This window comes from Equus przewalskii, chromosome 17 (assembly GCF_037783145.1).
Source record: "Equus przewalskii isolate Varuska chromosome 17, EquPr2, whole genome shotgun sequence".
In the NCBI taxonomy this organism is placed as follows: Eukaryota; Metazoa; Chordata; class Mammalia; order Perissodactyla; family Equidae; genus Equus; species Equus przewalskii.
In genome coordinates this window covers 51,507,951-51,522,199 of record NC_091847.1, presented here as the reverse complement: position 1 = coordinate 51,522,199, position 14,249 = coordinate 51,507,951, and the positions used below count along the sequence as shown (strand labels likewise).

The following is a 14,249-nucleotide window of genomic DNA, read 5'->3' as shown; positions in this document are numbered from 1 at the left end:
CTGTTACTATTAGAGGCTCTTCCTTGCATCACACATAATGCATCATTGCAGATGTTGGAAAATCCAATGTCTTGAAGCTGAATAATTAAGCTTAAACATGTGAGCAGATATATATTCCTAGATAGCTAATTTGTTTTTAAATTCCAAATTATGGTTCCAAATTATGGCTCCACGTCCCTAAGAATCAAGTAACCTGAGAATTTCCTCAGTGCCTGGGTCCCCGGGGTTGGAGGTAGAAGTGGAGACTGCCCACCATCCTCCCAATCCCACCAAGATTGGGAAAATCAGAACACGTGCATGCCGAGGACCGGGAGCACGGGTGGGAAAAGGGGTCCTCCTTCACTTCCCTCTACAGCATCAGCTCATGGAGCCTCAGCTGCTTGCCCCTACATATGCAGGAGCTCCCCTGGTGAGGGTCCAAGGCACTAGACCTGTCCCACCACGGAGAGAGTGAGGATGACACGGGCAGTAGTAGGCAGGAGGGGAGGCTGGGCTGGACCAGACTCCTGTATACTCCATGTAGGTGAGGCAGCTTCCAGACCCCAACTAGTACGGGGGGAGGAATGTGAAGGCAACTCTGTCTGGGTCGAAGGGCAAAAGGTTTGGGGATCTTCTGCTCAGGGTTGTGGCGAATGCCTCACTGCTCTCGGCAGAGACCTGAATCCCCAGGGCAGGGACTGTCGGCACTGCCACTACATGACAGCATAACATCACCAAGTGAGCTGGGAATGAAAGACAAATTAGGCATGTAGATAATGCTGAGGGAATTCAGTACAGTAGTCCCCCCTTATCTGTGGTTTTAGTTATCTGCAGTCAACCATGGTTGACTATTAAAAATATCAAATGGAAAATTCCAGAAATAAACAATTCAAACATTTTAAATTGCATGCCATTCTGAGTGGCATAATGAAATCTCGTGCTGTCCCGCTCTGTCTGGTCTGGGATGTGAATCATCCCTTTGTCCAGTGTATCCTCACTGTATACGCTACCCGTCCATTACGGACTTAGCGGCCATCTCGGTTATCAGATCCACTGTCAGGGTATTGCAGTGCTTGTGTTCAAGTAACCCTTATTTGACTTAACAATGGCCCCAAAGTGCAAGAGTAGTGATGCTGGCAATTCAGATATGGCCAAGAGGAGCTGTAAAGTGCTTCCTTTAAGTGAAAAGCTGAAAGTTCTTGACTTAATAATGAAAAAAAAAAATCAAATGCTGAGGTTGCTAAGATCTACGGTAACTTTTATTACAGTATATTGTTATAATTGTCCTATTTTATTATTAGGAGCTATGGTTGTTAATCTCTTACTGTGCCTAATTCATAAATTAAGCTTTATCATAGGTATGTCTGTGTAGGAAAAACATAGCATATATAGGGTTCAGTACTATCTGTGGTTTCAGGCCTCCACTGGGCTCTTGGAACGTACCCCCTGCAGATAAGGGGGGGCTACTGGATATAATCCATGAATGTTAAAACTTCTTCTTTTTCTTCTTCTTTTCCTTATTGAATTGTTAGCATCCAGGAGACTCGTGTTGCCTAGAAATCATGTTCTCCATAGAGAACCTCCTACGTTAGGAGGCGTATCTGCCCCTATTCAGAGGCCAAATCTCCGTCCACTGCTTCCATAAACACCCTCATCAGGTATAAGTTCAGAGTCAGATGGAGCCATTGGGCTATTTTGCACTGGCAGGTACTGCTTTTCTGCCCTAACATATCTGAACTAACGCTCTCTTGAACCTCCTGCTTCCTTTCTGAAGAGGGCAGCAAACCTGGGCAGAGCCAGCCCCTCGGGCCAGGATAGGTCATCTTGATTTCTCTCCTTCCTCCCTCCGGCTCTATATTTCACGGAACGGTCTCAAGTCCCTCTTAAAGGCCTGACTCTCCTGTCTCTGTGTGCAGGTTCCAAGGCTCGGATTTGGAAGGATGAAGCCCATGTTCCAATCCTACTCACATCACACTGCTTTGGAGTTTAGGGCACATGGGCAGCTACTAATAATCAGCTCTCGGTGATCGTTCTTGGGTGTAACTTCCTTAGCATCTCATGAGAAAGAGTGGGGAGACTTAAGAGGTAGAATTCAGGAGTTCCTGCTCCACGCAACATACCATAATACTCTCTTCCAGTCCCACCAGTGTATTTAACTCAAAGTCCCCCTGAGCATGCTCAGTCAGAGACAACTTACAGTGGTGGAAAGGTGGGATAAGGCTTTAATGTGAAGGAGCTCTTCGTAGATAATTTCTAGGTCATCCACAGTCCTCTGGCCAGGTCTACAAAGAGAAAAGTAACAAGGAAATAATGAGAAAAACGTCATCACTACAGCTTGAAAATAGAAACGGGTTCAGGGGTAAGTTAGTTCAGGGATTTCTTAGGAGAAATCTTTATAAAAAGATACTGGCTGAGGGAAAGATTACGCCATTATAATCGCTAAAGGGGTTTTTGACATAAATGTACTCCTTGATAGAAGGACAAGGAAGAAATCAGATGTGCATACAGCCCTGCTCCGTTCCAATCTGAGGGAAGAACTCTCTGCTTACACTGTAGCTGCCTAACTTATCCCTCACTCTGTGGATGGTTACTCTAAAAAAATTGCTTTTCATTACCACCTTAATCAATAATGACAAAACTTGTCTTCTAACACCACTCGGAACAATTGGTTTCATCAATTGCATGATTGATCCAAATTCCTTGCGATCCTGTGTGATATCTTAGCTTAACAGAACAATAGTGCTGCTCTCACTAGTGTTTCAGGTTATGTAATATCCTTCTACCAGAGAATTCAAATAATGGATGTAGACAGACTCAACATTTCCTACCCACCCAAGAGGAGGTGAGGGCATGAGATGAGCCAAAAGCAAGTAAGTGCCTGGGATTAGTAAGAGAGAGAAAGTAGGGAGGTATACATTCACATTTCCCAAATTTTGTTCCATGAACGACCCTGTTCCATGCGATGTTAATCAGTGTAAAGTTTTTTCCTATAATTTATCATAAAACTAGGATCCAGTAATCTGCCTTTCAGGATGGGGTATGGGGGTGTTATGGGCATTTTGGCATGGGAAGACTGGATGGATTCCTCATCACCGTTCATGTCGATAATTTTTCTGGAATCACTAACAGTATGTACCCATATGTCAATGATAATAGATCTGACTGGTCAGGAATTTGGACTTCCTATTGCTCTCTGCAATATAAAGACCCCGACTATGTTTTTGAAACTTAAAAACAAACAAATGGGTCATTAATTCTAAGAGCACTAGGAAGTCAATCTCCTCACTGACAAATAGGAAGCATACACCCCCAGCCAATGGCTGCAGTCATGATCATTACCTTAAATAACCCGTCAGTCTATTTTATGCATTTTATCCTAAAATTTCAACAATTTACAGTATTATTCAATGTTACCGTATATTAAACATTTAAACCTTAATGAGCTCTGATGGTATTCCATTCTGAATTACATTCCATTCTAAAAAGTGTGTCTTGGTCAAATAATTCGGGGAGTGGTGGTGTACTAAAGAGAGCACTGGATTTAGAGTCTGAAAATTAAGTTTAACTTCAGCGTAAGCATTCACTAGCTATGTGACATCAGAGCCCCAGTCTCATCTGTAAACTGGGGACGATACCTTCCTGAAAGAGATGTGAGAGCTAAAGGAAGCAGCGAATGTGAAGATATTTGCATATTTATTTAAGTGAAAAAAAAATCCAGTAAAGTGATATTCAGAACTCAAACTCTTGCATAAGAAATGCAAACTTAGGGCCTGGCCCAGTGGTGCAGGGGTTAAGTTCACATGTTCTGCTTTGGCAGCCAGGGGTTCACCAGGCCGGATCCCGGGTGTGGACCTATTATGCACTGCTTGTCAAGTCATGCTGTGGCAGGCGTCCCACATATAAAGTAGAGGAAGATGGGCATGGATGTTAGCTCAGGGCCAGTTGTCTTCAGAAAAAAAGAGGAGGACTGGCGGCAGATGTTAGCTTAGGGCTAATCTTCCTCAAAAAAAAAAAAAAAGAAAGAAACGCAAACTTACAAATAAAGTATGACATTTGATCCAGCAAATTACCTCTGAAACTTAGTCAATTATTAGATAAGTACTTTTAGCCATCAAACTGAATTGTAAATATTGTAAATAGTTAATTGGATTAAACAATTTTTGTATCCATATTACAATACGAGGAAGATGACAGATCAACTGGGGGCTAACGAGAGGAAGAAAACTCTTTGCATACCTTGCACATTACCTTCTCAAGGACAGCTTTAACACGAACAAAAGAATATGACATCCTTCTCTTACAGGATCAACGGAGGATGTATTTCCTAATCCTGACTGTGCAAAGACAGGTACTAAATCCATGACCCAGGGCGACGCCAGCCAGGTTCACCTCCCGCCCAGGATCATCACTGAAGGACACAACTGTGCTCCAATCTAGTGCTTACTGGTGGAACTTAGAAAGTATGGGACTCATAAAGACAGCAAAGAAAGAGATACGGCCACAGGGACCCTGAAGGAGACAGGCCCTCTTAGCAAGGGGCCTAATCTACTACTTGACTTAGACATGGGAAATTTGAAACTAGGACCCTTCCGGATTTAAAAGTCAATTGAGTCACCTCAGTCCATCTACGACCATAGAGGCAGCTAATGTGAAAGTCTCAAGGTAGGCGTAATAGGATTACGGCTCTCCAGCACGAGGAGCAGCCCTGCTGTTCTGGCTGCTTGACATCAGCTGCAAATCGCATGGCCCCTCCTAGAAGCTTGGCTAAAAGAGAAAACAGTTTCCAAGTCTCATGCTCACCTTTGTGGGGTAGGCTGTTATGGAGGGAGGAGAAAAACTCAGTTGGGAAAAGAAATGGTTAGAATTTAGCTCTAAAATCTTGACAGATTCAAAGTTGGAATTTTGGGAGCAGATCTCCATGAGTTTAGGAGGAGTGTTTACATAACATCAACGTGAAAGTTTAGAATCAAAGTGAGTTTAGAATCTACAAATCCTATTATACTAAAAACGATTATAGGGGCCAGCCCCATGGCCCAGTGGTTAAGTTTGGAGTACTCCACTTCAGTAGCCTGGGTTTGGTTCCCAGGTGTGGACCTACACCACTCGTCAGTGACCATGCTGTGGTGGTGACCCACATACAAAATAGAGGAAGACTGGCACAGATGCTAACTCAGGGCAAATGTTCCTCAAGCCAAAAAAAGGAGGAAGATTGGCAACAGATGTTAACTCAGGGCAAATCTTCCTCAGCAAAATAAATAAATCAATCAATATATTTTGTCCAAGAGTTAAAACATACAATGAAGAACTCTGTCAGATCCTCAATGCAGCATATTAAAAATTTGACCTAGTGGTTCAAGGCTTCCCTTTGCGCCATGACAGTTCGTCTTAGGACCTGCACCACAGTGTGGGAGAAGAGAGGTAAAGATGGCAGCATTCAAGCTATTCTTGAAACCTAATCCACTTCCCGCTGCCCCACACCATTGAGCACTGCCTGAAGCTCCCTTCTCCCATGCTGCCCACTCCAGGCTCTCCTCCTGCTCTCCTAAACATCTCTTCTCAGTGTCTTTTCTGGTCAGTTGTTCTTTTGTTCATCTCTTGAATTGTGCTGTACCCCAAGGCTCTGCCCTCACCTCTGTTCTCATTTTGTTCCACCTTCTCTCCCTGGAGAAATCCCCAACTTTCATCTACAGAAGGCCGAGCCCTAAATCCTTCTCTCCAAACAGATCTCTTTCCAGAGCGTTAATCGCTTCCTGGCCATCTCTTGCCAGACAACCCACAAGCACCACAAGCTCACTCTGTCCAGAAGTGCTCCCTCAAAATCACACAAGGCTCTGTTGAAGCAGATCTCCATTTGACTTTCCAGACTCGTCTATCTCCCTTTTCTTCACATCTTTGCTCATGGCTCTGTTCCCTCCTCTAGCCCCACCAGACATCTCTCCACCCCTCAGACGTGTTATGCTTTGTCATGCCTCCAAGACTTTTCACACGCTCCTCTCTTTGCCTGGGATTTTTTCCCCTGCCCCAAGCCCAGCTCAGCTGTCTTCTCTCCTAGGTAAAATCGGTTCCCCAACCTTTATTCCATGGCATGTGGTCCTACTGCTGCGGTGATGACAACCTACTGTCAAGAATGTTACTTGCTTAAATATCCATAACTCTAGAGAGCTCTTCTCAAGAGAAGCAGCATCTGGTAGTGCAAAGGGCACTGGATCGGAAGCAGAAACTGGATTTGAGATCTAAATCAGGAACGTCCTAGGTGCTCAGTTGGCCTAATGCCTTGTTTCTACATCTGTAAAAATGGGAGTAATAAATAGGATTTTTATAATGATCAAACAAGTTAATACACACGAAGCACTGATACATTAGAAATATGGCAAAATACAGGACAGCATTATTACCAGGATGGCTTATCGGATGAATGAATGCACGAGTTCTCACAGTTCACGCTGAATTCAGGGTCTGCCCAAAGGAGATGGCAGCAGTCTCATGGATCAGTTTTCGTTTTGTGGCTTGAGGGAAACAGCGCTTATGCCCTGTCATCCTTCCCACTGAAGATCAAGTAAGACAAGGTGCCCCTGACACAACTCACTTCAGATACAGCACACATTCGTGTTATGGCACATTACTAATGGAGGGAGGAGATGGGATGAAAATGTGGGACCTCACCTCTTACTCTAAATCCCATAAAATGAGAGAAAAGATACACTTCCTGTAGGGTTGTAGACTTATTTATCCATTTTAAGAAATTACCATCTTAGACTCGCTCAAGTTACCCCTTCTAACTAAGTCAAGATCAATGGGGGGCCTGGACAGAGGTGACCATCAAACACCAAGCCAAACCTATTGGGCTGGGTCCTTTTTGGGCCAGATTTTTGTCTATCATGCTAAAGGTCTGATAGGAAAGATACTTTAAAGTCCAAAACAGCACTGAAAACAAGCAGCACCACCATGACAAACCATCAAATAGTACTCTCAGCAGACCAGAGAGTTTTAGGAATTCTTGGATGATAGGGAGCAGATAGGAAGAGAATGTTTGAGAAACGACTAGAAGCAGCCACAGCTTCACACTCACCGAAGAAAACCACCACAGGAGGAAGATAGCATTGTTGATAAGACAAGGGCAGGAGAGCGTCAGAGGGGTTCATCAAAAGACTGTTCCACTCAGGTAGCGGGTCCCTCTCCCATGACCCACGCTGAGCAGTCGGCAGTGGCAGGGTTTACGGCCAGGCTAAAACTTGAGATCTGCTCTTTAAGACAACTGCCCAGGGAAAGGCTGGGAAGGAAGCAGAACCAAGTGTGTGAAGGTCCTGGGCCCTCCTGGTAGACACGGAGGAGGAAAGGGAGTGGCAGCAATCCCAGGAGGGAACTACTCGGCAGGGCTGCATTCCTGGGAAATCCTCCTTAGTCGGACAACTAGCAGGTGGAAGTGGGGTACCTTTCATAAAGCAAAGCCTCCCAGGAAACACAGCCCCCCTGCCTTCAAGGGCAGCTCTGTCTGGGGTGTGGACCACCACACCTGCACAAAGACCCACACAGAGGCTTACTCTACCCCTTGGTCCTCCATTCATCAATAACCAATACGGAGAAATAAAAACTTCCACCGGGGCTCGCTGGATGCCGTGGAGAAACCCATGGCAGCCATTTGAAACAGAATGGAACAAAGCCGAGAAACAGTGTAGCCTCTGAGTCCTAAATAACGCTCAAAATGAAAGGAAAAAGAGAAAAAAAACCCAACCCCGTGGTTTACAGTGGTCAGTGTAATCACAGGGCAGGCCACTGTCATTTGGCAACCCACCCAGGCAGCAAGGAACTTTTGGGTCCTGTTTACAGCAAATGATTTAACGAGGTGAGAGAAGTCAGGACTGCAAAGAGTGAAGAGACTTACTTTAAAAAATGAGTAGATTCGCAGTTAGCAGGGCAACAAAAGCATTCATGAGAGGTTCACAGAGAGCAAACTCACTGTCCCCTGGGGCCTCGACATGTCATTAGGATTGAAAGTTGAGAGAGGTGCCAGGGAGGAGGCCAGAGGGAGCAAAAGGCAGTGAGGCCAACCCGTGCCCACTGAAGTGAATCAAAATGTGAGCCCCTCTCCCACCCCAGGTGCATCTTCGCGCCGGTGGCAGCAATGACAGAACCAGCCCAGCCTCTCCCGAGGCCGCCAGCTCAGAGCTGCTGTGCCATCTAGTGTCTCCGAAGAGACTCACATCTCTCCTCTCGCATCAGACAAAGGTTCTCCTCTGGATCCACCCCACCTCCTCAAAGACTACCCGACCGCATCTGAAACTGAGCCTTCCCCACCACAATCACTGAACAAAGTCGCATTTTAAAAGTGGGTTTCTCACGGCAAACAGTGGCATTAAGCATCTTTCATGCTTTGGTCTTTACGGGGGTGACAAGGTAAAAATGGAGACGAGATCCTGCAATCAGTCCCCAGCCTGTTCAAACAGTAATGAAAGGGTCCCAAGAACTGAAGGCAATTTGGCTTTCAAGAGTCGAGGGAACAAACACAGGCCCGAGCAGGAGGAGGGAACTCCCATGCATCTTCACAGAGGAACCCACGAGGCTGGGGAAGTGAATTGACTCTCTGGCTGCTCTGAGTGGCAGCTGGTGAATGTACCTGGTCTTTACTTGTCCTTCTCCAGATGTCACAGGGAGAGATATTAGGCGTCCCTGCTTCTTTACAAATCTGCGTGGTGCCACATTGATGGGGATTTGTCGGATCCTGCTGTGGAAAAGCCTAGTTTCTGCAGGGGATGCATTCTGGAAGCAATGTCTAGTTACAGACAAGATAATAAACGGGGATGGATGGAGAAGCAGTTTATACATTAAAGGATGGGAGGGCTCAGGTGATATTGGAAGCTGCTGGTAAATACAGTTTTATCAAGGAATTTATCAAGGTCAGAGACGGAGCTCCTCAGTTATTGGAACGTGGATAAAATGAGGGATTCATCTAGGTACCAAGTGGCACATTGGCATGGCCAGTGGTAAAATACTCAGGTGACAAAGCAAATAACCCAATTCTTCTAGACCTGTTGCCTAATGGACCTATTCCCTGGTGTGTGGGGAAAATACTCAGAGAAGTCAACACTATAAATATCTATGTGAGCCATGGTCGAGCTTCACAATAAAGGAAATGCTTTGTTATTTTTTTCTGGGGGGTGGGAACGCTTTAGTCTTGTGGCAGCACTCCATCACAGTCCACCTGGCTCTCCTGCTTGCAAGTCACTTCTCAAACTGGGACCATTTGCCAACACGCTGAAGACCTTCTTGAGTCTCACTTCTTCCACTTCCCTGAAAGGAAAGTTTGGGGTGGTTTCCCATCTGCTTGTCTAACAAACCAGCAAAATGTGCTTCTTTCTTTTCTTCAACTCCCAGGACCCTTGCTTCTTAAGAGTTAGATCTTAAGTGTTAGAGGCATTCCAGGAGCCTGGTGACTGGACATTTAAAGTGTCCTGCCCAGCTCTGGCTGCTCACCTCCCTGCCACACCACCACCCCTTCACCTTCTCTTTAACCCAGAAAAGGACATTTTAAGTTGACAGATGCAATTAGGCATTTTTCTGGTTGTGATAGCAAAGCCTGTGTACATGGGGATTCTAACCTTCTTTGTGACGTTAGAAGAGAATACAGTCTACAACAGCAGTACAGGGCAAAGCTTTATGAATATACGTGAGAAATGAAGTCATCCCCCTTAGGACATGGGGTAAGGATTCCATAATACAGGATCTCTGAGAGCTTAGTGTTTTTTGGACAATGTGATTTGAGGTTTTTCATATTTAGAAACTGAATATGCCTGATATTCTTCTAGCAAAAGTGTTGACTACAAGGACACTTGAGAAATTTAACATCAAACTTTTTAAAAGGTACGACTATGAATATTTTCCTTTAAAACACCTAAGCAGCAAGTTGAGAAAAACAAATTTGGATGGAATCAGACAGTATATGAGGCATAGATGTCTGACAGAAAATGCAAACATTGTTTGAAAAGGTGCTACGTGGATGCATCATTACTTTTTCCCTGCAAAAATTAATTCTAAATTAATCAGGGACTGATGGCTTATCCGTATTTCTTTGGATTTCACTGCTCGTTCAGTAAATCCACTGGAGAGGATGAAGTTGAGGCAGCCTAGTAGAGAGGAAAGAATGTTATCCACAAAAAAAAAATAAATGAAACTGGATTTAGAGTGAGCAGACTTGGGCTCAGTTCCTAGTTCAGCCACCTAAACTTCTGCGATGTTAAGGAAGGCATTCGACATCTCCACAGCTCAATTTCTTCATCTGTATATTGTGGATGATAACATAAGTCCTACTCTGTTCACAGAGTTATTCTGAGGTTCAAAGCAGTGAGGTATATGAGGTCACTATACAAACTATATAGCGTGAGTCATATATTATATAATTACTAAGTTTTGTTTGTAATTCCGGCTAATGAGTTGACGAGAATTTTTGTTAACAGTAGATAGTATGTACACTTGTACTCCTTTCAGGTCTATATGGTAATAATTGAATGAGACGAGGTTAGTCTGTAATAAGTACTTTAAAATCAGATTTCCATGATATCTTTCCTCAAGAATGCTCAAAGAATAAGCTGAGGGTTGGATCCAAGATGGCAGCGTGAGTAGTCTTCTTTGTCTCTCCCCCTTCGAATCTACAACTAATTGGACATTCATCGCTTAACAAAGGATATCCATATAGCATCTCAGGATGCCTGAGAGACCCACGCTGCTATACATCAGAAGGCAGACGGACTTCCCTCTGGGAGGAGGTGGAGATAGGTGAAAACTCTCCAACCCCAACCCGCGAACAGCCTAGTACCTGCAAGCGGCTTTCTTCCAGCGGATGCCCCCAGAACATCGCCACACACCAAGGGCAGGAGGGAGCGCACACCAGAGGAGCGACGGTGGAAACAGGTGACCAGAGCCCTACCTAAGCCCCCTGCAATTACACCTAAGCCCAGAGAGAAGCTCCAGAGTTACACACCGGAGGCGGTGGGGAAAACCTCTACCCACCATTAGCAGAGAGGCCCCGCCTAGCATCCATAATGCTGGGAGGCTCCCAGAGAGAATCCCCAACAGGGCAGCAGCCCGCCAGCTGCCGCCACCGGTCTCACGGACTGTGGCTGTCGCCTGGGGGGCTCGGGACTACCAGAGATCTCCTGGGAGAGGACTGGGGCTGGGTGGAGCTCCAGCGGCTGGCTCCACGGCCCGGGGGGGAAACTCCAGAGTTCCGTCTGGGCAGCAGGCAAAGTCTCTACCTGCCATTAGCGGAGAGGCGCCACCCAGCATCCACAACACTGGGAGGGTCCCGAAGAGGAGAATCCCAGGCAGGGCAGCAGCCGGCCAACTGCCACTGAACTCAAGGTCTCTGGCTATCCCCTAGACAGGGCAAGGGGCTCCCTGAGATCCTGGGGGAGAGGACTGGGGCTGGGTGGAGTTCCAGCAACTTGGCTCCATGGCCCAGGGGGAAACTCTACAGTCTCACAGCAGCCTCAGTGAAAGCCTCTGCACAGCACTAGTAGAGAGCACCCGCCCGGCAACCACAAGGCTGGAAGACCCTGGGACAAAAGTAGCATAGCTACTAGGTGAGCTAACCACAGACTGCAGAAGATGCCCATAGCTCTGCTGTGACCCATAGTGGACAAGTGGGATTTTGTGGGTGCCGACAGTGACAGAGCTGCAAATATAAGTGATCCTGCCCCTGGCCGCTGGGAAAGCCCATAACCCAGCTGCAGACCCTAAGGAGGGAGCACGTCTAGGTGATCTGCAACAGTAGGCACCAACAGCCTGAAGCCCCCTTGTGACGGCCCGCACAGCTGAAGAGGGAACCCAGAGGACCACTGTGACTACGAGGGGGGGCCCAGGCCCAGTTAGTAACAGGTGATAGGGTTCCTGGTTGGTGCAGTATAAGCGACTGTTCCCCCACCACACCAGTAGAAACAAGTGGAAGCAGTAACTAAACTCTATCTCTATGCAGAGGCACAAATCTACACCATCAAGCAATATGAAAAAATATTTTAAATCTCCAGAACAGAAGGAAAATGACAAATACACAGAAAACAATCCCAAAGACAATGAAATATATAACCTGAATGACGATGACTTCAAAACAGCCATCATTAAAAAACTCAGTGAGTTAAAAGAGAATTCAGATAGACAACTCAACGAGTTCAGGAGCTATGTCACAAAAGAGTTTGATACTATAAAGAAGAACCAAACAGAAATACTGGAAATGAAGAACACAATAGAGGAGATTAAGAAAAACCTAGATGTACTGAACAGTAGGGCTGATAATATGGAGGAAAGAATTAGCAATTTGGAAGATAGGAATATAGAAATGCTGCAGGCAGAGGAGGAGAGAGAACTAAGACTAAAAAGAAATGAAGAAACTCTCCAAGAATTATCTGATGCAATTAGGAGATGCAACATAAAGATGATAGGTATACCAGAGGGAGAAGAGAGGGAGAAGGGGGCAGAAAGCCTATTCAAAGAAATAATAGCTGAGAACTTCCCAAACCTGGGGAGAGAGATGGAACTTCATGTGACAGAAGCCAATAGATCTCTAAACTTTATCAATGCAAGAAGACCAACCCCACGGCATATAGTAGTGAAGCTAGCAAAAGTCAACGACAAGGAGAAAATACTAAGGGCAGCCAGGCAGAAGAAATTAACCTACAAAGGAACCCCTATCAGGCTATCAGCAGATTTCTCAGCAGAAACTTTACAGGCTAGAAGAGAGTGGAATGATATATTCAAAAATCTGAAGGACAAAAACCTGCAGCTGAGAATTCTCTACCCAGTGAAAATATCCTTCAAATACGATGGAGAAATAAAAACTTTCCCAGATAAACAAAAATTAAGGGAGTTCATTGCCAAAAAACCTCCTCTTCAAGCAATGCTCAGGAAAACCCTCATTCCTGAAAAATCAAAAAAAGGAAAGGGGCTACAAAACCAAGAGCAAAGGAGATAAGTAGAAGGACAATAACAGAGAGTAGCAGCTCTCCATCAGAACAGACTAAACCATGGGACGAGGAACAAAGGAAATTGAAGAGAACCTGAAAACAAGACATAAAATGGCAGCGGTAGGCCCCCACATCTCAATAATCACTCTAAATGTAAACGGATTGAACTCTCCAATCAAAAGACACAAAGTGGCAGGATGGATCAAAGAACAAGACCCAACAATATGCTGCCTCCAGGAAACACACCTCAGCCCCAAAGACAAACACAGACTCAGAGTGAAGGGATGGAAGACAATACTCCAAGCTAATAATGAACAAAAGAAAGCAGGTGTCACTATACTAATATCAGACAAGGTAGATTTCAAAGCAAAACAGATAAAGAAAGATAAAGAGGGACAGTATATAATGATAAAAGGGACTCTCCGCCAAGATGACATAACACTTATAAATATATACGCACCCAACACAGCAGCACTGAAATTTGTAAAGCAACTCTTAACAGAACTAAAAGAAGGCATCAACAACAATACAATAATAGTAGGGGACCTCAACACCCCATTAACACCAATGGATAGAACATCCAGACAGAAAATCAACAAGGAAATTATAGAATTAAGTGAAAAATTAGACCAGATGGACTTAATAGATATATATAGAACACTTCATCCAAAAACAGCAGGTTACACATTCTTCTCAAGTGCACATGGAACATTCTCAAGGATAGACCGTATTTTGGGAAACAAAGCAAGCATCAATAAATACAAGAGAGTTGAAATAATATCAAGCATCTTTTCTGATCATAATGCTATGAAACTAGAAATCAACTACAAGAATAAAGCAGAGAAAGGTGAAAAAATGTGGAGACTAAACAACATGCTACTGAACAAACAATGGATTATTGAAGAAATTAAAGAAGAAATCAAATATTATCTGGAGACAAATGAAAATCAGAACACGACATACCAAATCATTTGGGATGCAGCAAAAGCAGTCCTAAGAGGGAAATTCATTGCAATACAGGCTCACCTCACTAAACAAGAAAAAGCTCACATACGCAACCTCAAATGACCCCTAACAGAATTAGAAAAAGAAGAACAAACAAAGCCCAGAGTCAGTAGAAGGAGGGAAATAATAAAAATCAGAGCAGAAATAAACGATATTGAAACAAAAAAGACAGTAGAAAGGACCAATGAAACAAAGAGTTGGTTCTTCGAAAAAATTAACAAAATCGACAAACCCTTAGCCAGACTCACCAAGAAAAGAAGAGAGAAATCGCAAATAAACAAAATTAGGAATGAGAGAGGAGAAATCACAACA

The 14,249-nt window shown here is 44.6% G+C and overlaps 1 protein-coding gene across 32 annotated transcripts in view; it reads right to left on the bottom strand.

The window, feature by feature from the left end:
• RAPGEF4 (Rap guanine nucleotide exchange factor 4) overlaps positions 1-14,249 on the bottom strand; it is a 296,774-nt gene that overhangs the window by 62,991 nt on the left and 219,534 nt on the right. For all 32 annotated transcript variants that reach the window (XM_070580180.1, XM_070580182.1, XM_070580210.1 and 29 more), the window contains one exon: positions 2,177-2,261. In XM_070580180.1, the coding sequence (XP_070436281.1) occupies positions 2,177-2,261 (85 nt within the window). The remainder of the gene's footprint in view (positions 1-2,176; positions 2,262-14,249) is intronic.